The sequence below is a fragment of the Pseudophryne corroboree genome, chromosome 8 (assembly GCF_028390025.1).
Source record: "Pseudophryne corroboree isolate aPseCor3 chromosome 8, aPseCor3.hap2, whole genome shotgun sequence".
NCBI classification, from domain to species: Eukaryota; Metazoa; Chordata; class Amphibia; order Anura; family Myobatrachidae; genus Pseudophryne; species Pseudophryne corroboree.
In genome coordinates, this window is record NC_086451.1 from 28,779,745 (window position 1) to 28,804,678 (window position 24,934).

The 24,934-nt window shown below is 45.8% G+C and overlaps 1 protein-coding gene across 13 annotated transcripts in view; it reads left to right on the forward strand.

Moving 5' to 3' along the window:
• Nucleotides 1-24,588, forward strand: part of GRIN1 (glutamate ionotropic receptor NMDA type subunit 1) — a 200,942-nt gene extending 176,354 nt beyond the window's left edge. For 2 of the 13 annotated variants that reach the window (XM_063936138.1, XM_063936139.1), the window contains 6 exons: nt 7,689-7,850; nt 9,977-10,086; nt 11,983-12,128; nt 16,659-16,769; nt 18,740-18,876; nt 23,455-24,588. In XM_063936138.1, the coding sequence (XP_063792208.1) occupies nt 7,689-7,850; nt 9,977-10,086; nt 11,983-12,128; nt 16,659-16,769; nt 18,740-18,876; nt 23,455-23,488 (700 nt within the window). In that variant the 3' untranslated portion in view covers nt 23,489-24,588. The other 11 variants (XM_063936140.1, XM_063936143.1, XM_063936144.1 and 8 more) reach the window with 9 other exon arrangements.
• The last annotated feature ends 346 nt before the right edge of the window (nt 24,589-24,934 follow it).

A 24,934-nucleotide genomic window follows, 5' to 3' on the forward strand; every position in this document is an offset into this window, starting at 1 on the left:
CCGGAGACTCCTGAATGTTGGGGAACTGTTCAGGAGTACCGGAGACTCCTGAATGTTGGGGAACTGTCCAGGAGTTACCGGAGACTCCTGAATGTTGGGGAACTGTCCAGGAGTTACCGGATACTCCTGAATGTTGGGGAAATGTCCAGGAGTACAGGAGACTCCTGAATGTCGGGGAACTGTCCAGGAGTACCGGAGACTCCTGAATGTTGGGGAACTGTCCAGGAGTACCGGAGACTCCTGAATGTTGGGGAGCTGTTCAGGAGTACAGGAGACTCCTGAATGTTGGGGAACTGTCCAGGAGTTACCGGAGACTCCTGAATGTTGGGGAACTGTCCAGGGGTACCGGAGACTCCTGAATGTTTGGGGAACTGTCCAGGAGTACCAGAGACTCCTGAATGTTGGGGAACTGTCTAGGTGTACCGGAGACTCCTGAATGTTGGGGAACTGTCCAGGAGTTTGGGAGACTCCTGAATGTTGGGGAACTGTCCAGGAGTTCCGGAGACTCCTGAATGTTGGGGAACTGTCCAGGAGTACCGGAGACTCCTGAATGTTGGGGAACTGTCCAGGAGTACAAGAGACTCCTGAATGTTGGGGAACTGTCTAGGAGTATGGGAGGCTCCTGAATGTTGGGGAACTGTCCAGGAGTACAGGAGACTCCTGAATGTTGGGGAACTGTCCAGGAGTACCAGAGACTTCTGAATGTTGGGAAACTGTCCAGGAGAACCGGAGACTCCTGAATGTTGGGGAACTGTCTAGGAGTATGGGAGACTCCTGAATGTTGGGGAACTGTCCAGGCATTACCGGAGACTCCTGAATGTTGGGGAACTGTCCAGGAGTACCGGAGACTCCTGAATGTTGGGGAAATGTCCAGGAGTGCCAGAGACTCCTGAATGTTGGGGAACTGTCCAGGAGTGTCGGAGACTCCAGAATGTTGGGGAACTGTCCAAGAGTATGGAAGGCTCCTGAATGTTGGGGAACTGTCCAGGAGTACCGGAGACTCCTGAATGTTGGGGAATTGTCCAGGAGTACCGGAGACCCCTGAATGTTGGGGAACTGTCCAGGAGTACCGGAGAGACTCCTGAATGTTGGGGAACGGTCCAGGAGTACGGGAGTCTCCTGAATGTTGGGGAACTGTCCAGGAGTACCGGAGACTCCTGAATGTTGGGGAACTGTCCAGGAGTACCGGAGACTCCTGAATGTTGGGGAACTGTCTAGGAGTACCGGAGACTCCTGAATGTTGGGGAACTGTCCAGGAGTATGGGAGACTCCTGAATGTTGGGGAACTATCCAGGAGTTCCGGAGACTCCTGAATGTTGGGGAACTGTCCATGAGTACCGGAGACTCCTGAATGTTGGGGAACTGTCCAGGAGTACCGGAGACTCCTGAATGTTGCAGAACTGTCCCGGAGTACTGGAGACTCCTGAATGTTGGGGAACTGTCTAGGAGTACTGGAGACTCCTGAAGGTTGGGGAACTGTCCAGGAGTACAGGAGAGACTCCTGAATGTTGGGGAACGGTCCAGGAGTACGGGAGACTCCTGAATGTTGGGGAACTGTCCAGGAGTACCGGAGACTCCTGAATGTTGGGGAACTGTCCAGGAGTACCGGAGACTCCTGAATGTTGGGGAACTGTCTTGGAGTACCGGAGACTCCTGAATGTTGGGGAACTGTCCAGGAGTATGGGAGACTCCTGAATGTTGGGGAACTATCCAGGAGTACTGGAGACTCCTGAATGTTGGAGAACTGTCCAGGAGTTACCGGAGACTCCTGAATGTTGGGGAACTGTCCAGGAGTACCGGAGACTCCTGAATGCTGGGGAACTGTCCAGGAGTGCCAGAGACTCCTAAATGTTTGGGAACTGTCCAGGAGTACCGGAGACTTCTGAATGTTGGGGAACTGTTCAGGAGTACAGGAGACTCCTGAATGTTGGTGAACTGTCCAGGAGTACCGGAGGCTCCTGAATGCTGGGGAACTGTCTAGGAGTACTGGAGACTCCTGAAGGTTGGGGAATTGTCCAGGAGTACCGGAGACTCCTGAATGTCGGGGAACTGAATGTTGGGGAACTATCCAGGAGTACTGGAGACTCCTGAATGTTGGAGAACTGTCCAGGAGTCACCGGAGACTCCTGTATGTTGGGGAACTGTCCAGGAGTACCGGAGACTCCTGAATGTTGGGGAACTGTCCAGGAGTGCCAGAGACTCCTGAATGTTCGGGAACTGTCCAGGAGTACCGGAGACTTCTGAATGTTGGGGAACTGTTCAGGAGTACCGGAGACTCCTGAATGTTGGGGAACTGTCCAGGAGTACCGGAGACTCCTGAATGTCGGGGAACTGTCCAGGAGTATGGGAGGCTCTTGAATGTTGGGGAACTGTCCAGGAGTACCGGAGACACCTGAATGTTGGGGAACTGTCCAGTAGTGCCGGAGACTTCTGAATGTCGGGGAACTGTCCAGGAGTACCGAAGACTCCTGAATGTTGGGGAACTGTCCAGGAGTACCGGAGACTCCTGAATGTTGGGGAACTGTTCAGGAGTACCGGAGACTCCTGAATGTTGGGGAACTGTCCAGGAGTTACCGGAGACTCCTGAATGTTGGGGAACTGTCCAGGAGTTACCGGATACTCCTGAATGTTGGGGAAATGTCCAGGAGTACAGGAGACTCCTGAATGTCGGGGAACTGTCCAGGAGTACCGGAGACTCCTGAATGTTGGGGAACTGTCCAGGAGTACCGGAGACTCCTGAATGTTGGGGAGCTGTTCAGGAGTACAGGAGACTCCTGAATGTTGGGGAACTGTCCAGGAGTTACCGGAGACTCCTGAATGTTGGGGAACTGTCCAGGGGTACCGGAGACTCCTGAATGTTTGGGGAACTGTCCAGGAGTACCAGAGACTCCTGAATGTTGGGGAACTGTCTAGGTGTACCGGAGACTCCTGAATGTTGGGGAACTGTCCAGGAGTTTGGGAGACTCCTGAATGTTGGGGAACTGTCCAGGAGTTCCGGAGACTCCTGAATGTTGGGGAACTGTCCAGGAGTACCGGAGACTCCTGAATGTTGGGGAACTGTCCAGGAGTACAAGAGACTCCTGAATGTTGGGGAACTGTCTAGGAGTATGGGAGGCTCCTGAATGTTGGGGAACTGTCCAGGAGTACAGGAGACTCCTGAATGTTGGGGAACTGTCCAGGAGTACCAGAGACTTCTGAATGTTGGGAAACTGTCCAGGAGAACCGGAGACTCCTGAATGTTGGGGAACTGTCTAGGAGTATGGGAGACTCCTGAATGTTGGGGAACTGTCCAGGCATTACCGGAGACTCCTGAATGTTGGGGAACTGTCCAGGAGTACCGGAGACTCCTGAATGTTGGGGAAATGTCCAGGAGTGCCAGAGACTCCTGAATGTTGGGGAACTGTCCAGGAGTGTCGGAGACTCCAGAATGTTGGGGAACTGTCCAAGAGTATGGAAGGCTCCTGAATGTTGGGGAACTGTCCAGGAGTACCGGAGACTCCTGAATGTTGGGGAATTGTCCAGGAGTACCGGAGACCCCTGAATGTTGGGGAACTGTCCAGGAGTACCGGAGAGACTCCTGAATGTTGGGGAACGGTCCAGGAGTACGGGAGTCTCCTGAATGTTGGGGAACTGTCCAGGAGTACCGGAGACTCCTGAATGTTGGGGAACTGTCCAGGAGTACCGGAGACTCCTGAATGTTGGGGAACTGTCTAGGAGTACCGGAGACTCCTGAATGTTGGGGAACTGTCCAGGAGTATGGGAGACTCCTGAATGTTGGGGAACTATCCAGGAGTTCCGGAGACTCCTGAATGTTGGGGAACTGTCCATGAGTACCGGAGACTCCTGAATGTTGGGGAACTGTCCAGGAGTACCGGAGACTCCTGAATGTTGCAGAACTGTCCCGGAGTACTGGAGACTCCTGAATGTTGGGGAACTGTCTAGGAGTACTGGAGACTCCTGAAGGTTGGGGAACTGTCCAGGAGTACAGGAGAGACTCCTGAATGTTGGGGAACGGTCCAGGAGTACGGGAGACTCCTGAATGTTGGGGAACTGTCCAGGAGTACCGGAGACTCCTGAATGTTGGGGAACTGTCCAGGAGTACCGGAGACTCCTGAATGTTGGGGAACTGTCTAGGAGTACCGGAGACTCCTGAATGTTGGGGAACTGTCCAGGAGTATGGGAGACTCCTGAATGTTGGGGAACTATCCAGGAGTACTGGAGACTCCTGAATGTTGGAGAACTGTCCAGGAGTTACCGGAGACTCCTGAATGTTGGGGAACTGTCCAGGAGTACCGGAGACTCCTGAATGCTGGGGAACTGTCCAGGAGTGCCAGAGACTCCTAAATGTTTGGGAACTGTCCAGGAGTACCGGAGACTTCTGAATGTTGGGGAACTGTTCAGGAGTACAGGAGACTCCTGAATGTTGGTGAACTGTCCAGGAGTACCGGAGGCTCCTGAATGTTGGGGAACTGTCCAGGAGTACTGGAGACTCCTGAATGTTGGGGAAATGTCCAGGAGTACCGGAGACTCCTGAATGTTGGGGAACTGTCCTAGAGTACCGGAGACTCCTGAATGTTGGGGAACTGTCCAGGAATACCGGAGACTCCTGAATGTTGGGGAACTGTCCAGGAGTATGGGAGGCTCTTGAATGTTGGGGAACTGTCCAGGAGTACCAGAGACACCTGAATGTTGGGGAACTGTCCAGGAGTGCTGGAGACTCCTGAATGTTGGGGAACTGTCCAGGAGTACCGGAGACTCCTGAATGTTGGGGAACTGTTCAGGAATACCGGAGACTCCTGAATGTTGGGGAACTGTCCAGGAGTTACCGGAGACTCCTGAATGTTGGGGAACTGTCCAGGAGTATTCGGATACTCCTGAATGTTGGGGAAATGTCCAGGAGTACAGGAGACTCCTGAATGTTGGGGAAATGTCCAGGAGTACCGGAGACTCCTGAATGTTGGGGAACTGTCCAGGAGTTACCGTAGACTCCTGAATGTTGGGGAACTGTCCAGGAGTTACCGGACTCTCCTGAATGTTGAGAAACTGTCCACGAGTTAGCGGAGACTCCTGAATGTTGGGGAACTGTCCAGGAGTACCGGAGACTCCTGAATGTTGGGGAACTGTCCAGGAGTACGGGAGACTCCTGAATGTTGGGGAACTATCCAGGAGTACCGGAGACTCCTGAATGTTGGGGAACTGTCCAGGAGTACCGGAGACTCCTGAATGTTGGGGAACTATCCAGGAGTATGGGAGACTCCTGAATGTTGGGGAACTGTCCAGGAGTACCGGAGACTCCTGAATGTTGTAGAACTGTCCAGGAGTACTGGAGACTCCTGAATGCTGGGGAACTGTCTAGGAGTACTGGAGACTCCTGAAGGTTGGGGAATTGTCCAGGAGTACCGGAGACTCCTGAATGTTGGGGAACTGAATGTTGGGGAACTATCCAGGAGTACTGGAGACTCCTGAATGTTGGAGAACTGTCCAGGAGTTACCGGAGACTCCTGAATGTTGGGGAACTGTCCAGGAGTACCGGAGACTCCTGAATGTTGGGGAACTGTCCAGGAGTGCCAGAGACTCCTGAATGTTGGGGAACTGTCCAGGAGTACCGGAGACTTCTGAATGTTGGGGAACTGTTCAGGAGTACCGGAGACTACTGAATGTTGGGGAACTGTCCAGGAGTACCGGAGACTCCTGAATGTTGGGGAACTGTCCAGGAGTACCGGAGACTCCTGAATGTCGGGGAACTGTCCAGGAGTATGGGAGGCTCTTGAATGTTGGGGAACTGTCCAGGAGTACCGGAGACACCTGAATGTTGGGGAACTGTCCAGTAGTGCCGGAGACTTCTGAATGTCGGGGAACTGTCCAGGAGTACCGGAGACTCCTGAATGTTGGGGAACTGTCCAGGAGTACCGGAGACTCCTGAATGTTGGGGAACTGTTCAGGAGTACCGGAGACTCCTGAATGTTGGGGAACTGTCCAGGAGTTACCGGAGACTCCTGAATGTTGGAGAACTGTCCAGGAGTTACCGGATACTCCTGAATGTTGGGGAAATGTCCAGGAGTACAGGAGACTCCTGAATGTCGGGGAACTGTCCAGGAGTACCGGAGACTCCTGAATGTTGGGGAACTGTCCAGGAGTACCGGAGACTCCTGAATGTTGGGGAGCTGTTCAGGAGTACCGGAGACTCCTGAATGTTGGGGAACTGTCCAGGAGTTACCGGAGACTCATGAATGTTGGGGAACTGTCCAGGAGTTACCGGATACTCCTGAATGTTGAGGAAATGTCCAGGAGTACAGGAGACTCCTGAATGTTGGGGAAATGTCCAGTAAGTACCGGAGACTCCTGAATGTTGGGGAACTGTCCAGGAGTTACCGGAGACTCCTGAATGTTGGGGAACTGTCCAGGAGTTACCGGACACTCCTGAATGTTGGGAAACTGTCCACGAGTTAGCGGAGACTCCTGAATGTTGGGGAACTGTCCAGGAGTACCGGAGACTCTTGAATGTTTGGGGAACTATCCAGGAGTACTGGAGACTCCTGAATGTTGGAGAACTGTCCAGGAGTTACCGGAGACTCCTGAATGTTGGGGAACTCTCCAGGAGTACCGGAGACTCCTGATTGTTGGGGAACTGTCCAGGAGTGCCAGAGACTCCTGAATGGTCGGGAACTGTCCAGGAGTACCGGAGACTTTTGAATGTTGGGGAACTGTTCAGGAGTACAGGAGACTCCTGAATGTTGGGGAACTGTCCAGGTGTACCGGAGGCTCCTTAATGTTGGGGAACTGTCTAGGAGTACTGGAGACTCCTGAATGTTGGGGAACTGTCCAGGAGTACCGGAGACTCCTGAATGTTGGGGAACTGTCCAGGAGTACCGGAGTCTCCTGAATGTTGGGGAACTGTCCAGGAGTACCGGAGACTCCTGAATGTTGGGGAACTGTCCAGGAGTACGGGAGACTCCTGAATGTTGGGGAACTGTCCAGGAGTTCCGGAGACTCCTGAATGTTGGGGAACTGTCCAGGAGTACCGGAGACTCCTGAATGTTGGGGAACTGTCCAGGAGTACCGGAGACTCCTGAATGTTGGGGAACTGTCTAGGAGTACCGGAGGCTCCTGAATGTTGGGGAACTGTGCAGGAGTACAGGAGACTCCTGAATGTTGGGGAACTGTCCAGGAGTTACCGGAGACTCCTGAATGTTGGGGAACTGTCCAGGAGTACCGGAGACTCCTGAATGTTGGGGAAATGTCCAGGAGTGCCAGAGACTCCTGAATGTTGGGGAACTGTCCAGGAGTGTCGGAGACTCCTGAATGTTGGGGAACTGTCCAAGAGTATGGAAGGCTCCTGAATGTTGGGGAACTGTCCAGGAGTACCGGAGACTCCTGAATGTTGGGGAACTGTCCAGGAGTTACCGGAGACTCCTGAATGTTGGGGAACGGTCCAGGACTCACGGGAGAGTAGAGCAGCCTGCTGGTTTGACACTCACCCACAGTGAAGTTGGCAGTTTTGGGACTTGATGACACAAATTGAAATCACAATATTGTGACCACGCCCTCATCCCACAAATCGCAGCATGGATTAGCGCAAGGGGGGGGCGGATTGCGATGGTGCCATTTCCACACAACACTCTCTGCACCTCTCGCCAGTAACACATCAATGTTAATCTCTCTCTCTCTCTGTGTCTCCCTCTCCCCAGTAAACTCCATGCGTTTATCTGGGATTCCGCTGTTCTGGAATTCGAGGCCTCACAGAAGTGCGACCTTGTTACTACCGGGGAACTGTTCTTCCGTTCCGGCTTTGGGATCGGCATGAGAAAGGACAGTCCGTGGAAGCAGAATGTGTCTCTGAACATTCTCAAGTATGTCAAAAATTTATTTTATTTCTTTAACAGGGATACCGGTGGCTTGTCTTCACCATTGCGATATACTGCCGCAGTGGGGGTGGTCTGTCTAAACTCTGGTCATTGTATGTCTGGTGTGCATTCAGAACTGTGTCGTAAAGGCAGAGGCGGTCGCTGGGCGGGAGGCGGGCTGGACGGCGGAGTGAAGCCGCCGTTTAGGGGGAGTGGTCCAGCCAATGCAGGCGTGGCCGGACCGTTGGGGGGGGGGGGCGGGCCGCAACAGCTGCGTGACGTCATACACAGCCGCTGCGGGCCGGGTAGCGACGAGTAGCTGCGCTGGTCAGGAGTTGCTCTTGAAGTGCAAAGGCATCGCCGCTGTGCGATGCCTTTGCACTTCTGCAGGGTGGGGGCAGGCACTGATATGCGTGGCGGACTAGCCCTGTGCTGGGCGTCCCCCCGCATGTCAGTGTGAATGATCGTAGCTGTGCTAAATTTAGCACAGCTACAATCAACTTGGAATGACCTCCAGTGTACAAGTTAAAAGAGCCTCTGTCATTAGGTATATGACTAAAAAATGTATGGCCCGATGTTTCAATGTACAAAATGCCCATTTGACAGATATATTTAGGGCCAAGGTTCACGTACGAGAGCTCAGCGATTTTTTTTCAAATGCGCAGAGTTTGTAGAGGCATTTGCATAACGTTGCAGACTGAGTCCACGAATAAACGCTGCTACGTGCGCTCCCGCGTGCGACTCTTAACGTGAAAACTTTTGGCCTTTTGCCCTTATTTTTCGTATGTTATATCGTCTGATTTCATACACTATTTTTAATAGTTTTTTTTTTTTTTAACAAGCAAAACTCAGAGCCCCAGTCTGGACTTTCATATCAACTGCGCACATGAAAGCCGACCGCACGTGTGCAGTGCTGCCAAGTAGCAAGTTAACCCTTACTACTCCAGCTGGAATGAATGAATTGTGGCGATAGCGATTTTAGTATTGCCACGTTCGTCTGTTGCCAACATTGGTTTCTGTCAACTAAATACATAGAGACAGTAGAACCGTTCTGCTTGAGTGCAAAGTCTGTGAGTGTTATAGTATAATACAAGTCAGGGCAGCAGTTGGTTTAGCAGCACACGTGCGATATATCTACAGTACCTCTCTATAGAAGTTGGGATAATGATTAACCATTGCTGCTGAAGGAAGTTACACAGTCCCTGGTGATGTTGCGGGTGTAGTATGCTTGTGTATATGTACGATACACTAATTTTGGGGTTTATGTATCGTTTGTTTGCCTGGGTGGTCCATACTACTATCTGCATATTTAGCTACTCACCTGAAATGTCAGGGGGACTATGGGATTTTTGGGGATGCCAACGGACTCCAGGAATGGAGTCACCCTCCTACATCATGCCCGCTTCCTGGTGACATGGATGAAATGGGAAAGGGTGTGGCAGGGTGTCATAGGCAAACGCAGGGAGGGGGGGGGGGTTTCCGGTTGCACGGAAACCCCCCTCCTCTTGTCAAGGTGGCTCACATTATGGCAACAGTAGCAATGCTATATAATATGATTACTAGAGCTAGCGCCACATCACCAGTTTACCACTGCACTGGCCCAGTGGTAATAGCTTCTTCTACCAAGTTTGCTGTGTGTGTGGATCTGAGGGCTCCATCAGTGCTCTGGACCAGAGAGTAGCTACCAGAAAGAAGAGACAGGAGCCTTACCACGAGGTGGGAGAATGTGTGCTTAGAAAGTGCAGTACTGGTTCTATTATGTTTGTGTATTAATTAATTAATTTATTATATGTTTAACCTTTTCCTGACCACTTTGTTTGATACAGTCTGTACTAGAGACCGTCTATAGTGATAAATAATAACGTATTCCATATAGTATCCAGTGTATAAAAAGACCACTGTTTACATTAACGTCCAGGGTCGGTACTATGTTCTTCTGCCGCTCCCCAAACTCCCGCCTTTGCTCAAACGTTCTGTAGAGTGGGAGATTGTGGACTGACATTTGGAAACCCCCCCTCTAAAAATTCTGAGTTTGCCACTGGGTGTGATTACATGAATCTAAAAGAGCGGCAAATCTCTGCCAGCTGAATGCTAGCCTCATGTCCTCAATTCATATGTATTTGTGTCTGTAGATCACACGAGAATGGATTCATGGAAGATCTTGATAAAACATGGGTCAGGTATCAGGAGTGTGATTCCCGCAGCAATGCCCCAGCTACGCTCACTTTTGAGAACATGGCAGGTAGGTGCCCTATACATATCCTCCCCGGTTCATCCACACCAGACCCAACATAAGCCACTGAACATCTTAACGGCTGATGAATGACCTTGTGCATGAATCATAACACAAACACTTTATCTTAAATAAAATAACGACACGGAGACTTAGATTTGGCAGAGAAATGTTAGCTGATTTTTTTAAACAACTGTAAACTTTAGCTAGCCGTAAAGAAAATGATTCGATAATGGTGGCAAAGAAAGAACGTCTAGAACCCATTCCCCAATCCACAAAACTGCAACATACTTCCCAAACAAACTAACAACAAAAAGGTATCCACTCAACCTTCTACCATGACTACCCACCCGTCTGGGTGATGTCGCTGCCCCCCGTCTAGGTGGTCCAGCCATTATACACGAAGGTGAGCGCACCAAACAACTATGAATCAATCAACAAAACAATCCATCTATGACCTAAAACAGGTAACTTGCCGTTCTTTCCCGCCAAAAACAGCTAACACAAAAGCCACCCACACCAACAAAAAAAGGGGAGGGAGGGCAGGAAGACCAGAAGAAAGAGGCTGACTCCTCCTCCAGCTAGTCCTAATGATTGAAACTACACCCTCTATCCCATTATCCCTATTGGATAATCCTATCACCTGATACCCACAATGCCATTCCCAGCCTAAGATGTTTAACCCTCTCCGTTCCTATTTAGTCACTATGCTCCACAACCCCTTCCACCACTGAGACTCGGGACTGTCCATCTAACCCTCTCTTATGGCTCCTGATGGATATACTGTAGTTATTAGCTATTTTTTGACTGTATGACACAGTAGAAGTGACATTTCTAACAGCAACATCTTTTTCGTCTCATTTAAAAACCTTAAAAAAATTATTTGCTTAATATCATCTATTATGGGAGATACTGTATATGATAGAATGGGATCCGGTCAGGATCCCGGCAGTTGAAATACCAACGCCGGAATCCCGATACTGCTCGAAACACCAGCTCCGGCATGCCGATTAGGGACACGAAAACCTGCCACCAGAATCCCGACAGATGAGATCCCGACCGGCTGTTTGCCGGGCCGCCAGACAGGTAAACCACAGGAGGTAAGGTTTAGACTGGGGGAAGGTTTAGGGTTAGGCTGCGGGGAGAGGGGATAGGTTTAGGCTGCGGCGAGGCAGGGATAGGCGCCCCCAGGGAGGGCTAGGCTGCTGATTAGGTTTAAGCTGTGTGTGTGTGTGTGGGAGGGGGGGTAGGTTTAGGCACCACTGGGGAGGGTTAGGGTCAGGTTGAGGGTGAGGGGAGGGTTAGGTTTAGGCTGCGGGAAGGGAGTGTTAGGGGGGCACTTACCTTTCCACTATCGGGATTCTCAACAACGGGATGCCGCAATCGGTTATCCTGAGCACCGGCAAATCAAACCCAACCCGATAGAATTTATGCTATTAGCTGCACCAGCCTCAGTTGTGCCGGTTGTGTGCCATTTTTTCACTCTGCCAGTCCTTGGTCAGCTCCTCAATGACCTCATACCCATCCGCAAAGTGATGTCATACCCAACCCTTACTATTAATAGGACATTGGCGCAGGTTTCTGTATTGTAAGGGGAATAAGAGTGACAGTGGAGAATCGATGAGAGGATCATGATATAGAGTCAAAAAGGAAGGCAGTCTACTGAAAGGTAAGCTCTGCAGACAAGCTTAGTAACATCATCGGAGAAAACATGAATCATGTTATTATACATTCATCTCTGAATATCGAACCATTGCATGATTGAGTGGCTTGAGCGCCATCAAGACACAATACTATTCCAATTTTGTTTTTCCAGCTTGGGCTGACCGATTCTCCGCCTGTGAACCCCTGAAATTCCTAGAAGGTTTAGAGACGTTTCCTTACCCAATGCTTTTCTGTCACCAGGTGTCTTCATGCTGGTCGCTGGCGGTATTGTTGCCGGAATCTTCCTGATATTTATTGAAATTGCATACAAACGGCACAAGGACGCCCGGAGAAAGCAGATGCAGCTTGCCTTTGCCGCTGTAAATGTGTGGAGGAAAAATCTGCAGGTATGACAAAACGTTTTAGAGAACTTAACCAACAGGTGCGTTCCTGCTTCTCTGTCAGAGAGCAGATTCTATACCATCATTGCGTCTTCTGTTGTGTGGAAATGACATCAGAACCTCCCCTCATTTCACTGTAATCCTTGGCTGTAACCATGTACCAATGTCTTGGTTTTGTCCTCCATTGTCGTTGTCATGACCAAGTCACTGTCAGGAGATGGCTGGTAATAACGGACCTTCCTTACACTGAACGGGTCATTTTTGTACCTCATTACATTGTTTTTTGTTTGGAAAGAAAAAAATAGTTGTCGACCGCTGTCTGGAGACTAAAATTGCAGTGTTGTGAGTTGTTTGCTGTGATCGAAACACAGGTGAAGCCCACAAAATGGCTGACTTCCCTGTGTGCCTTGCATTGCTTCCAAGATGGCACTGGTTTCTCGTGAATTAATAAGCCACATTTCCATGGGTAGTGGTTTAGCCCCTAAAATGGTTTCCTCCATTTTGTGCCTCACACCACTCCTCCACGATGTCACTTGTTCCTATCAAATTAATATACTGCCTTTCATGGGCATTGGCTTAGTCCCTAAAATGGCTTCCTTTATTGTGTGACTCACACAGTTCCTCCTTGACGTCCATGTTTATGGCCTTCGCATAGATTTTGTTTTAGATCCAAAATGTCTGCCTTCATTCTCTGGCACTGGGTACACTTGCTCAGCAGTATGTCCTACCCAGTTAAACACAAACATGTCTTTGCACAAATTTACTTCATTTTGCAATGGTCTGCAAAATATCTGTGTATACGGTGTATACTTACATAATTAATGTATTTTAAAAATAAATAAATACATTTTTCCTGATGAATGTAATTAATACGACGCCTCATATCATAAAATATGCACAAACATACTGTACATGTAACAATGCATTTATTGAATCATTAGTGCATAAAATTAGCTTTCAGTGCCCAATCCTTGTAAAGCCCAATGCCAAAATTCACTTAAAAGATCTTAAAATCATTTTAAATTGTTTAAGTGCAAAAAAAGTACAATATGTAATGAACATAACTCCGTTACCTTGAACCATTTAACTAATCCCTTACTTCTCAAAGGCTTTCTTGCCTGTAGCTTTAAAAATAAAATTGTGGCCGGTCATTTCCATCTTAACCACTGTGAGATAATTGAGTTATTTTGGCTACAAGATCTGAGCGAAAGCCTGATGTACAGTAAGTAGCCATCTGAGGTCCCCTGATAGATAAGTAATACTTTATTTTGGGAAATTCTTTTTTTGGAGTCCATGAACAATGGCGCGTTGACCTTATGGGTCCCTGAACCGTGAAGTATTATTAAGCGTGTGGCAAACAACATCCATGCTATTCAACTGCAATCTTAGTCGGGTGTCTTATTTTAGTGCCCCGATATAATGGAGGAAGCCATTATATTTCCTCTACTAATATTTGTGAGACTGTTGCCTATGTAGTGACATCTCTGAGGCAAATGATGGCGGCCATCTTGTGGTCTGAACCAATCTTCATTAATTAAGGCCCCCATACATCTGAGTTCCGTTTACCCGACCCGACCAATTGATGATCGGCGATCTATCAGGAAATTCCTTTTTTTTTTTAATCCCTGATTTGCGGTCCTGGTTGAGATCCGGGAATCAAGATTTTTAAATATGTTTAATATTCCCGGTTTCCTGACCCAGCTGTCAGGGGAATCTGGAAATTGGGTCAATATGTCGCTCATGTATTGGGGGGGGCCTTTTGTTTAGTCCACAACATGTCAGCTTTCACTGTGTGCAGATAACATGTCCGAGGTAGTTTTAAAAGTGTGTGTGAATGGGCAAATAAAACCCCATTGCCTCAATGATGATAATAATTATTATAATAATAATAATGATAATAATTGTAATATATGACAGATAAGATTTGGCTCAATACAGATCTAGCAATTATAGATTGTAATCATCTACTCCGAAACTACTGCAGTTTTAGTTTCTATCTATACTTGCAGGTAATGATATTTACGTATGTGTGTATAAAGTTATTCATATTCTGTTGAATGTGATGTCGGACTAACCCTTCCTTTGCAGCCGGGGGAGCACAGAATTATGACCAAGTGAATCGATTTCATTGATGTAACATTGGACTGCACTTTCCAGATGGTCTACAGCAACATGGGTTCCTTACTGTTCCATACAACCCCATATATTTCCATGTGACCTCCATATACCACACCGAAACACATCCCTATGTGTCTCGGTCACCAAGATATAGTGGCTCTACAGACTCCAACATCATGGCTGCTGAACAGACACAGTCTCTCCCCATATTTTGGTGACATATGGATAACGAACCCATGTTTTTCCTGTAGCACAATGATGCGTGGCCACGTTGCTATTAATCAACTTAAAATTGACAACATGTGCTTATTTTAACATTACTAAAAAAAATAAATAAATACAGGTTTAAGAGGAAAAAACTAAAAAAAATAATTAAAAGTGCAGTTGCAATCTACATGCTCAAGATTGATTCCCAAATACTGTGTTGCGTGTGCTCTTACTATGACGTCCTGCAGACTTGGGAGACATAGACAAAATTGTACGGGCGGATGTAGGAATCACGGATAGGCCGCAAGATTTTTTGTCAGCATCTGGCTCGAAAAAAAACAGCAAAGAATCAACATGGCCGCTGCAGAGTACAAGTGGCATTTTAACTTCACCACAATTGGACATTTTAAATCTATTTTATTGCTTATTTAGTCTAGGTTGCAGTCAGATAGATTATAATATTCTACAGTATCTCAGGAAGGGGGGAAAAATCCCCGAAAATTGAAAGCTGTATTTATTTGCAAATGTTGACATTTATTTAGCATAAATTATCTTTCCAGCAGAGGGGCGCTGCCCCTTTAAACGAAGCTGAAGGAAAATGCTAATTGTTAGTGACCTATTTTTTTTCTAATCTCTTAATAACGTAAAGATATAAATCGTGTTTGCACTTGCAAATTTTACTAGAAACGCGAGCTCTGATTTTTTTTTTCCAAGAGCCTCATGCGCCAAAGACTTAGGGCATTACAAAATTGGATTTAAAAAAAAATATGTATAATTTATAACTTGACGAGAGAAGAATCCGGACACTGAATACTGTACAAATAATAAATTGGAGTTTGAAAGATGCCGACGGTAAGAAGCAATTTCCTGGTGTCTAGTCTCTCAGTAAACTCTCTCTCTCTCGTTGCGCGAGAGAAGTCTGCCGGCCAGGAGCAGTAGCCTCTCACGAGCACAATTTTCACTTGCCAACCTTCTAGAAAACCTCTGTAACCCCGTGTAAATGTAGGGGACCTTTTTTCTGTGCATTCTATGTGTGCATGTCACTCTGTGGGGATGAGAAGCTGTGAAAAACAATCTTACAATCTGAGACCTTTCCACAGGTGGGAACAACAGAAAACAAAAGTCTGACACGTTACTAGAAGGAAGGCAAGTGGAAAAAAAGATCTATTTTTTTTAAAGCAAAAATTTGGATTTGGGATAACACATGGAGCAATCTATAAACATTCCATGCCATCCATCCCGCTTTACTACCCATTTGTGCATGCCTATCTAAAAAGGAGAACAGTCGACCCTCCCCCCCAAAAATTTATCCCATCTAAGGTGCCCGGTCACCTGTGGAATAAATTTTTGTTATACCCTCCAGGGGTATAACAGAACCAGCTTCATCCTTTTTGCTTTTTCTCTGCTATCTTTTATGATTTAATTTTCTTACGCAATGTAAAAAAAAAAAAAGCTGACGCTTCTCTTTTTTTTATTTGCCATTTTCTTCTTTTTTAATTATAATTATTTCATTTAATTTTGAATTTTAATTTTTTTTTTGCTTTTGGAAAGAAATCCGCTTTGCGCCAATGCACCATTAAAATTTTTGAATACATTTTTTTTTACAGAAATCTCATACAATGACCGCTTTCTAATGCAGTCTTCTATCTTTCTTGTGACGTAGCCTCCAGATTACAGATCCTAGTCTCCACTAGACCTCCACCCAGTCCTTAGTGCCCATTTAGCTAAGCTGAGAATCGTAAACCCTGCCCAGCAAGATAGCATAGACCTTTGGGATTGGTCCCCGTGGTCACCATATTTTAAACATTTGTATTTAAACTTGATACAAAAACTAAAGCTATGGTATCTTGAGGGAAATAAAGTAACCACCGTTTCCCTTTGTAAATGAAACATATAGTTAGTGTGTCAGGATAGGAGCTATAGACATATTGACTGTAGTATGACCAAGTCCAGCTGGGGGAGTAGTTGGAGTTTGGTTGCGTCTTTAACCCAGAAAGCTGAACGCATTAATATGGGACTGGTGACCACTTTTATTGACGTGTCCCCATTAGTTGCCCATAGAGCCCTATAGCTATAGCTATGTACTCATCCTTAGATGCCATTTGAAGCCTCTATGAAATAGCATCTTGTCACATTGGACTATTTTCAATAGACACATAGTATAAAGTGAGGCACATTAGGTATCTAATTGATTATACATATTCATTTTAGGATAGAAAAAGTGGTAGAGCAGAACCTGACCCTAAAAAGAAAGCCTCTTTTAGGTCCATCACCTCTACCCTGGCCTCCAGCTTCAAGAGACGTAGGTCCTGCAAAGACACGGTAAGGAAGAAGAATTCATCTCTCTTTCTCGCTTTCTCTCTTTCTCTTGCTCTCTCTCTCGCTTGCTCTCTCAGAAGAATTCATCTTTCTCTCTCTATGTTTCTTTCTTGCTCGCTACCTCCTCCTCTTCCCTACATTCTTGGCTCTCCTTCTCTATCCTCTATCCCTCTACTCTCTTCTGCCATGCCATTGGTTGCTGAACGCACCATACAGAAGCTGCACATTGTACATACAGTGCATCCCAGCACCATGTTTCGTCAACAGTCAGTCATCAAATGTCACCAAATTAAATATTCCAGGCTCCATAAACGATCAAGGAGCCAATTTGTATATTTATATTTAAAAAAGATTAAATTTATATTATTTTTTTTTTAAATATCGCTTTTAAGACAATGGTCAATTAATAGATTTTTTTAAATTATTTTGTTTTTGTATTTTTTTTTTACCTTGCGTTTATTGGTGCCAATCTTCAAAAAAACAAAACAAAAAAAACCAAGACTTTTTTTGTGTTCTTTTCTCAGTGTTTTTCCTGTTTATTGTTGTACGCCTTTCCAGACACTGTATTTTATTTTGCCAAAAGTTTCACATCACTTAAGAGTCATGTTTGTGTTACGAGTTTATGTACTTAGTGTTTGTGATAGCAGAACCTTGCTGAGGAGAGACCCCCCCTCCCCCCACCTCTTCTCACCCCCCTCCCCACAATAAAATGAAATCTATTAAACCCTCCGAAATATGTTCCATTAATTCCAAATGCAACAATTTGCTTTCCTGAGATCCTGCCAAATTATTTTTTTCAAAAAATTTTTATAACATGGAAATACCTATATAGAAATAAAACTAAAAGTCAGAATTGTCAAACTGTATGTTACCGGTTTCCACTGTGTTTTTAAATGTGTGAGTTTGTTTAGAGTAAATTTGTTTAGACAGAGAATGTGCCAATATAATGTGTAGATGTATTATGTTCAAGGTTTGTATAATTTGTATAGTGTCACAGTTTAATCATACTATACTGACATACACACATCTATAATATGTCGTACATAACTGAGTAGAGTCTCTATATACACTTCAGATTACCCACTAGGCAACTTCAGCGAGCAACTAGGGCCTCAAAATATTGGGTGGATGGGAGAAGACAAAAGGTTGCACCATTGTTTTGCACTTGCAGTGTGGTTTTGCTCATCTTCCTTTAAGTAATTGTCAACAAAAAAAAATTCAGTTTTCAGATATGAATTGTGATGGTAAAAATGAAGGTAATATGTACTGTTAATTAATTCTAACCATAATTTTCCACAGCAGCTTTGTTAAAAAGTAAAGTGTAACAAAGTATTGTCTCCCTTCTCCATCACACCCCACGGCTGTTAGACATTTACTACAGAGAATGAAAGTTGTTTATATGGCAAACAGCTAATTTATCAGCCCGTGTATGCAGTGTCAGACCGGGGCATGAAAGGCCCACCGGGAAAATGAAGTGGTTGGGGTCCTAGTTTAGGGGTGTGGCCAAATGTATCATTCAAGTACACTGTCTGGAACCTAATCCCTATAGGCGGGGGTTGGCCCTCTAGAGGCGGGGGTGGGCCCTGAAGCAGTGGGACCCACCAGGGATTTTCCCTGTGTCCCGGTGAGCCAGTCTGACCGTGCATGTGTGTGTGAATTAACCAATCAATGCAAAATTCTCAGAGTAATTCACTACTAAGACTTTGCCAGCTGTAAGCAAAGGAATGGGACAGAAGCAAGCTAGATAGATGTGATGATATATTGGCCTCCTTTTCTTCAGATATATGATTTAGCGCATTGGTGTATAAGCTTTCATATACATTAATATTATATAATATGCGATAATATATCATGCCACGCACTCTCCCTGCCTCCTTCAGGTATATTGTATATCTAAAACTTTACTTTTACTTTCAAATTGAATTATTATAGATCAGCCCAAATAACACAAATTTAATATATCTTGTTTAAAGGAGCAAGAAGATTTGCGCCCATGCGGAAGATTTAACTATATACCCCCTCCCCCCAACTTACAGAACAGTGGGGTCCAATGTCCCGGATGCAATGACGATTTACACAATTCTCCTGCCAATTGCAGATGTGACTGGGGGTGAGTATCTCCCAAACAAGTGTCCAGACAGCAGACCACCACCATTCTGCCAGTTGGGTGGAGGCGTTTTATGGTTGGATCCTTAAAGAGGAACCCCGCCTTCAGAGGACTCTGTTGTCCAGACAGGGTAGGGTTATTATAGGCATCCGGTCTGTGATTTGGATGTATTTTGCTCTATATAGGAGACATATCTGTCTGGCAATTAGGATTCTGTGAAGTTGGGTTCCCCTTTAAGATTTGAGTCTCACCGAATATATAAATAACAAATATGAGCCATACTTGTCTTATCCTTTCTCTTCCAAGTGAAAATCCCCAGTCAAAGTATGGTTAGACATACTGTAAAACAATCATATTCTTTTATCTCACACGTGGGGCTCAAGGGCTGTAGACCCAGAGAGACAGGAGATAACCTGCTAAGATAAGAACTGTGAATTAAGTCACCATTCCATTAATAAGCTGCATTGTTGTAGGATAACATACTCATTGACTCGTCCTTGCTTAGCATAAATATCACAACAATCTTTATCTCTGTGCGCCCTATTGACCTTAACCTTGAGATTCATGGATTTTATGGTTCCTCCTCCGTATCCTGAGGATGCTATATGACCTCTAATCTGGGAAACCTATTATATAATACATTATAAAATCCAGAAACAAAACAGTATATAATTGCAGCAACTACTAAGTGAATAACGACACGGATGACTAAAGTGCATTACTGCACAGGCAATTTGAGGAGCACCACTACACAATTTAATGGGGAGGCAAGGTCAGGACAACCTAAATGTCATTTAGTATATTGTAGATATGGAGCTTCATGATATGGGAAAATCTCCCACTGTAAATCCCAAGTATTATGCATTATAGATCTCATGCATTATACATTCCACATCTTCTGCCCACGTACAGCCAGATGTAGCTCTTGAAGGACACATGTGTCCTGTATTATTTATGTCAAAGCTTTTAAAGCCCAACTCCTCTCAGTACAATTGTATGCTAGTGCTAGTATAAGCCTTTCTTCTAGTGCATAACCGTGCATCCTGTACACCAGGACTGGGATGCCCAATTTGAGTCGCAACCATCGGAAGCACCCTTGGGACTTGCACTAGTCCCAAGCTAGGTGCAGAAACTCCGTCAGAGTATGTTCTCCAGTGTTAGCGATTAAGCATCTGAGTACGCAACACGCCCATGTAAGGTCTACGTGCATCTAAATAGCCACCTCCCAGTCACTGGCCAGGAACGCCCAGTACAGTCCACAGTGAATGTGGCTACATCGGTGCTGGGAAGACATGCACAGTGCCACTTTTTGGGGCTCTTAATACAAAAAAATAACCAATTTACGATTCAGATTCTGGCCTTATGGACCTCAATTTAATAGTCCTTACATTATCAGGTGGCTAGAGTTCCCAGACCTGGCCTCATATGGTCGATAGTGCAGCCGACCAGCAGAGGGGGTCAAGGGGCGACCATGCCTCCATATACTGTATGTATGGATGCAATCTCAATTCAGGAGTCGGCTGAATGGCGGTCAGGTGGATCGGACAGATTTGATAACCAAACGATCCAGAAATCAGCTGTGAACAAGTATTGTTTCGGTCCATGTACTTAGCGATAATCACTCAAGCTGGTTGTTTGTTTGGCCTAATTTGCGCGATTATTGTGCAGCGTATGGTCAGTTTTAATTACACGTGTAATTCCTATCCAATGTAACCTCCTCCTGATGGCGGTTAGTAACGACTCTCCTTAAAGGAGTATTGGACACAGACGTGGTTCACAGCTGCCGTTGCAGTAATAATATCTGTGACTGAGTCCTGGACTCCACCCTTTACCACTGGGCATGCCACTGCTCCCAGTATATCCAGACCAGGCTTACCTACATTCTGGCTGCTCTCTGCGGGAGAGAGCAGCCAGGTCAGCTCAGAGGGCGGCCAGGGGAGGCTGTGGCGTCGAGAAGGGGGTGGACCGGAGGCGGGACGGGGCGGAGTAAGGGCGGAGCGGGGTCATGACGAAGCCTCTTTTATGCCACGCCCCCCGCTCTGTAATGCCGCGATCACCGGCATTACACTGCAGGGGGCGTGGCTATGATGACGCGATTCAGCAAGAATCGCGTCATCAACTGCCCGGACCGCCCACTTTACACACTAAGTGGGCGGACGGGCAGGGGGGGACCCCACGAATCGGGAGACTTGCCTGCTCTTCCAGGGGGCCGGGAGGGTCACCCGATTTTCGGGAGCCTCCCGGCCATTCCGGGAGAGTAGGTAAGTATGATCCAGACAAAGCGGTCTATTGACATAGATTTGGGTGGACATAAAGTGGCCGGAGATTAAGTACCAGCCAATCAGCTCCTAACTGTTATTTTTCAAACACAGCTTGTGACATGGCAGTTAGGAGCTGATTGGCTGATACTTTATCTCCGCCCACTTTATCTCCATCCAGGGCTTAGTAAATAGATCCCTTAGTTATAAAACAAATCAGAACTGGATTTTAAAAGTGAGCTCCAGTACAAACGCAACGTCCTATATTATTCCTATTTTGTTTGTATACAAAATAGGACTTTCTGACAAAACAAAACGTATTCAGTAATTTCTTTAACACCAGTGAAATGAAACAAAATTGTGCGGTCAGAATACTTTATTTTCCATACATGGGCGAGACGCCACAGCACTGAGCTGGCTGGTGTATAAGGTTAGCACAGCGGAGCATGCACAAGTGCACAGACTGCTACAGACATTCAGACAATGGGCCATTATTCTCAGAGCCGGCCTTAGGCATAGGCAAACTAGGCAAATGCCTAGGGCATTTGGTATGCTTAGGGGCACCAGCAGCTTCTGCTGATTAAAATGATATGCGGCATGCCTATATTCTGTGTGCGACTACGGCTGTATCTGCATACGAAATGCTATATTGCAGTGTATTCCCGGAAATCACTGTAATGTAGCATTTCGCATGCAGATACAGCCGCAGTCGCACACAGTGTATAGGCATACTGCATATCATTTTAATCAGCAGAAGCTGCCTGTGCATCCTAGCCACTCAGTAATGCAAATAAGATGCATTTTCATAAACAAAAGGCGCCCGACGTTAGCAGAGCTGCCAGCTGACTCATGCCAGGCATCTCCTGCAGAACTAGCGGCGGTGCTAGCGGGCACCAGCCAAAAATCTTGCCTAGGGCATCATATTGGTTAGGGCCAGCTCTGATTATTCTCAAACATTGTTGAATTCCTTTTGCCTTTCAGATAGAAAATGCAGGACAGCGACTCCGTCCGCTAGGCCTTCAGAAATGAAACAGCGGCAGTTCTGGCCAGTCTCCTTAGAGACAAATAGATCAGGACATGGAAACCAAGGGCTATGGATAATGGACCGGCAAATGTGCCTATGTCAGCTGCGTGGCAGCCTGTAGTAAGCTGTGTTCCCTGATGTGAGCTCACAAGCCACAAACACAGGCCGCAAAAGCTATACGAGATCAGAGCAGGATGGTCCACTGGGCAACCTAGCATCCTCCCTTTTTCCCAAAGGGCACCGAGAGGCCCAGATAAAAACTCTAACCACATTCTATGTGACTTTAAAAAAAGAAATAGAATGGAGTAGAGGAAGGGGCCCCACACCAGGACTCGTGGGATTTTTACTCAGGCTCTGATGACCATCAGTGGGGCTAGAGTAGGATGCCTTACTGTGTAAAAGAGCCATCAGGAAAACAGTATGTAGAAAGCACGGTTCGGTTAATTAACGCAGGTAGAGATAGATGATTAGTAATGAAGCTCTGCTAAGGAAGTTATTAAAATACTTTGGGATCAATATGTTACAATGGGGTCAAACAGTCTCAAGTTAAAATGAAGCAAATAAACTAAACTATGAAATATAATAATAATAACACTTTTGTATGTAAGGACTCCCTAAACAGAATAGGTGACAAAGCAGAGTAAGTCCTAATTCATGTAATAACTTGCCGATAATAATAACACATACAGGCAGGAAAGCACGGCAACCAATCAGAAAGTCACCGGATTAAATCTGATATCTGATTGGTTGACACTGCCGTTGTCATCATGTGATTGGTTATTTTGGCACAGCTGCATATCTTGAGGTGCTTTACTAGGGAAGATCTAATAAGATCTAATAACTGCTGTGCAATATGTTGAATATCTGTTTTGCACTGTACGCCCCCCCCCCCCCCCCCACCCCCGATTATTTAACTTGAACAGTTCAGGAAATTTGCACCGTTTCATTGGCGGTGATTCACGTCCAGGGTTATAGAGACTCTACACACAAAGGCAGAGCCTAGATTATATTACCACATATAGGGAAATGCATACCACACCTATGTCTTCTAATTGTAAGTGAAAGCAACTAGTTGGCTGACAGTACAATCTAATGTGTGTCCTGTATATCGTTATCAGTGTAAAAAATGTTCAAAGCAAACAATCGCCAGTAACCCACCTGCCTATATAACTGGCCCAACGTATTGTCATTTTTACAGACATTAAGCTCTGCAGACTGAAAGAGAAGCTGCATCGGTACAGTCCAAGCTTGGCCCAAGTTGATCCTCACCTCTCCTTTCTGTATATTTATATTTTACAGCAATACCATCCAACTGACATCACCGGTCAGCTAAATCTGTCCGACCCCTCTGTTAGCACTGTGGTGTAGTACAAAGAAGAGAGAGAGACAATGACTGTTCTGCTTGTGGATGGTATATAATGGACCTAAGACCAACGCGTTTCACATTTACATAATGGTAAGAGACGAGGTGGCATAAGGACTCTGGGACTGCATGTTTTACACACATCCCCTCCCTCTGGCTGGATTGTTGGATTTTTACACTTTTACTGGAGACAAAATTGAACTGAAACTTTGTTCCCACCTTATAAATTAGATACCCCTCCAGCCCGTTTGCTATATTTATTTTTTTCCGAAACGTCAAACAGTTGATTGGACCGTGAGAACAATATTTGAACACTACGAACACTTTGCATTATAATAATTGATCTTTTTGCTACTATATAAATGTTATTATCGATCCTATTCTGCATATAATTTTTTTTTTTGCATCTATTTTTTTATGCATCAATTTCTTTTTTATGCATTTATTTCAATAAGCATGGGTTATATATTTCTACACATGTATAATTCTGTGTGCAAACTCTTAACCACCTGGTAAATTATATTAACATATATTTATTTAGTTTTTCTAGGCTAACCCTTCCTTCGTGACTTGTTATAGTCCGTAACTCGATCTTAAAGCGGAAGTATGACAAAAAATTATATTTTGTACGCTGCGTTAGATTGAATATGATTGACCTTTTTATTTATAAAAAAATATATATAATAGAGTTGCCACATATTTAAAGTGGATCTGTTGATAAACACGGCAGAGGCGGCCATGTTGTGGACTGAACCAATATTTATGAGAAGGCAGCCTATGAGTTAACTAGGGACCGGTGACATCCCTGTGTCTTAGTGTTGTTCCTTAGTAAAATCGCTGGTATCTAGGCAACTGATCGGCTGTATAAATATTGTCCCAGCTGTGCAAAATGGCTGCCTCCGCTGTACGTAGGTGACTTGTCAACGTTAATTGACAGGTGGTATGGGAGTTGCTGCCACAGATTAATTATCTGAGCTCCTATCTAGTCAGTGAGAATTTTCATAGTTTTCTCATGCTTTAAAGCAGGCCTGGCCAACCTGTGGCTCTCCAGCTGTTGTGAAACTACACATCCCAGCATGCCCTGTCACAGTTTTAGCAGTCCCTAATAGCAAAATTGTGGCAGGGCATGATGGGACTTGTAGTTTCACAACAGCTGGAGAGCCACAGGTTGGCCAGGCCTGCTTTAAAGAGTCCCTGTCGCTTATACAGATTGGAGGCAGCCATTTTGTGGGCTGAACCTAATTAATTAGGTTGTGCTGCCTATAAATTCACTAGGAATTAGTGACAATTTAGAGGTATGAGGCACTTATGCTTCTATGTTGTCATTAGCTGCTAGTGTCAAGATAGGCTGCACTTTTACAACATATTTGTCCAGTCCACAAAATGGCCGCTCCCACTGTGTAGGTGACAGATATA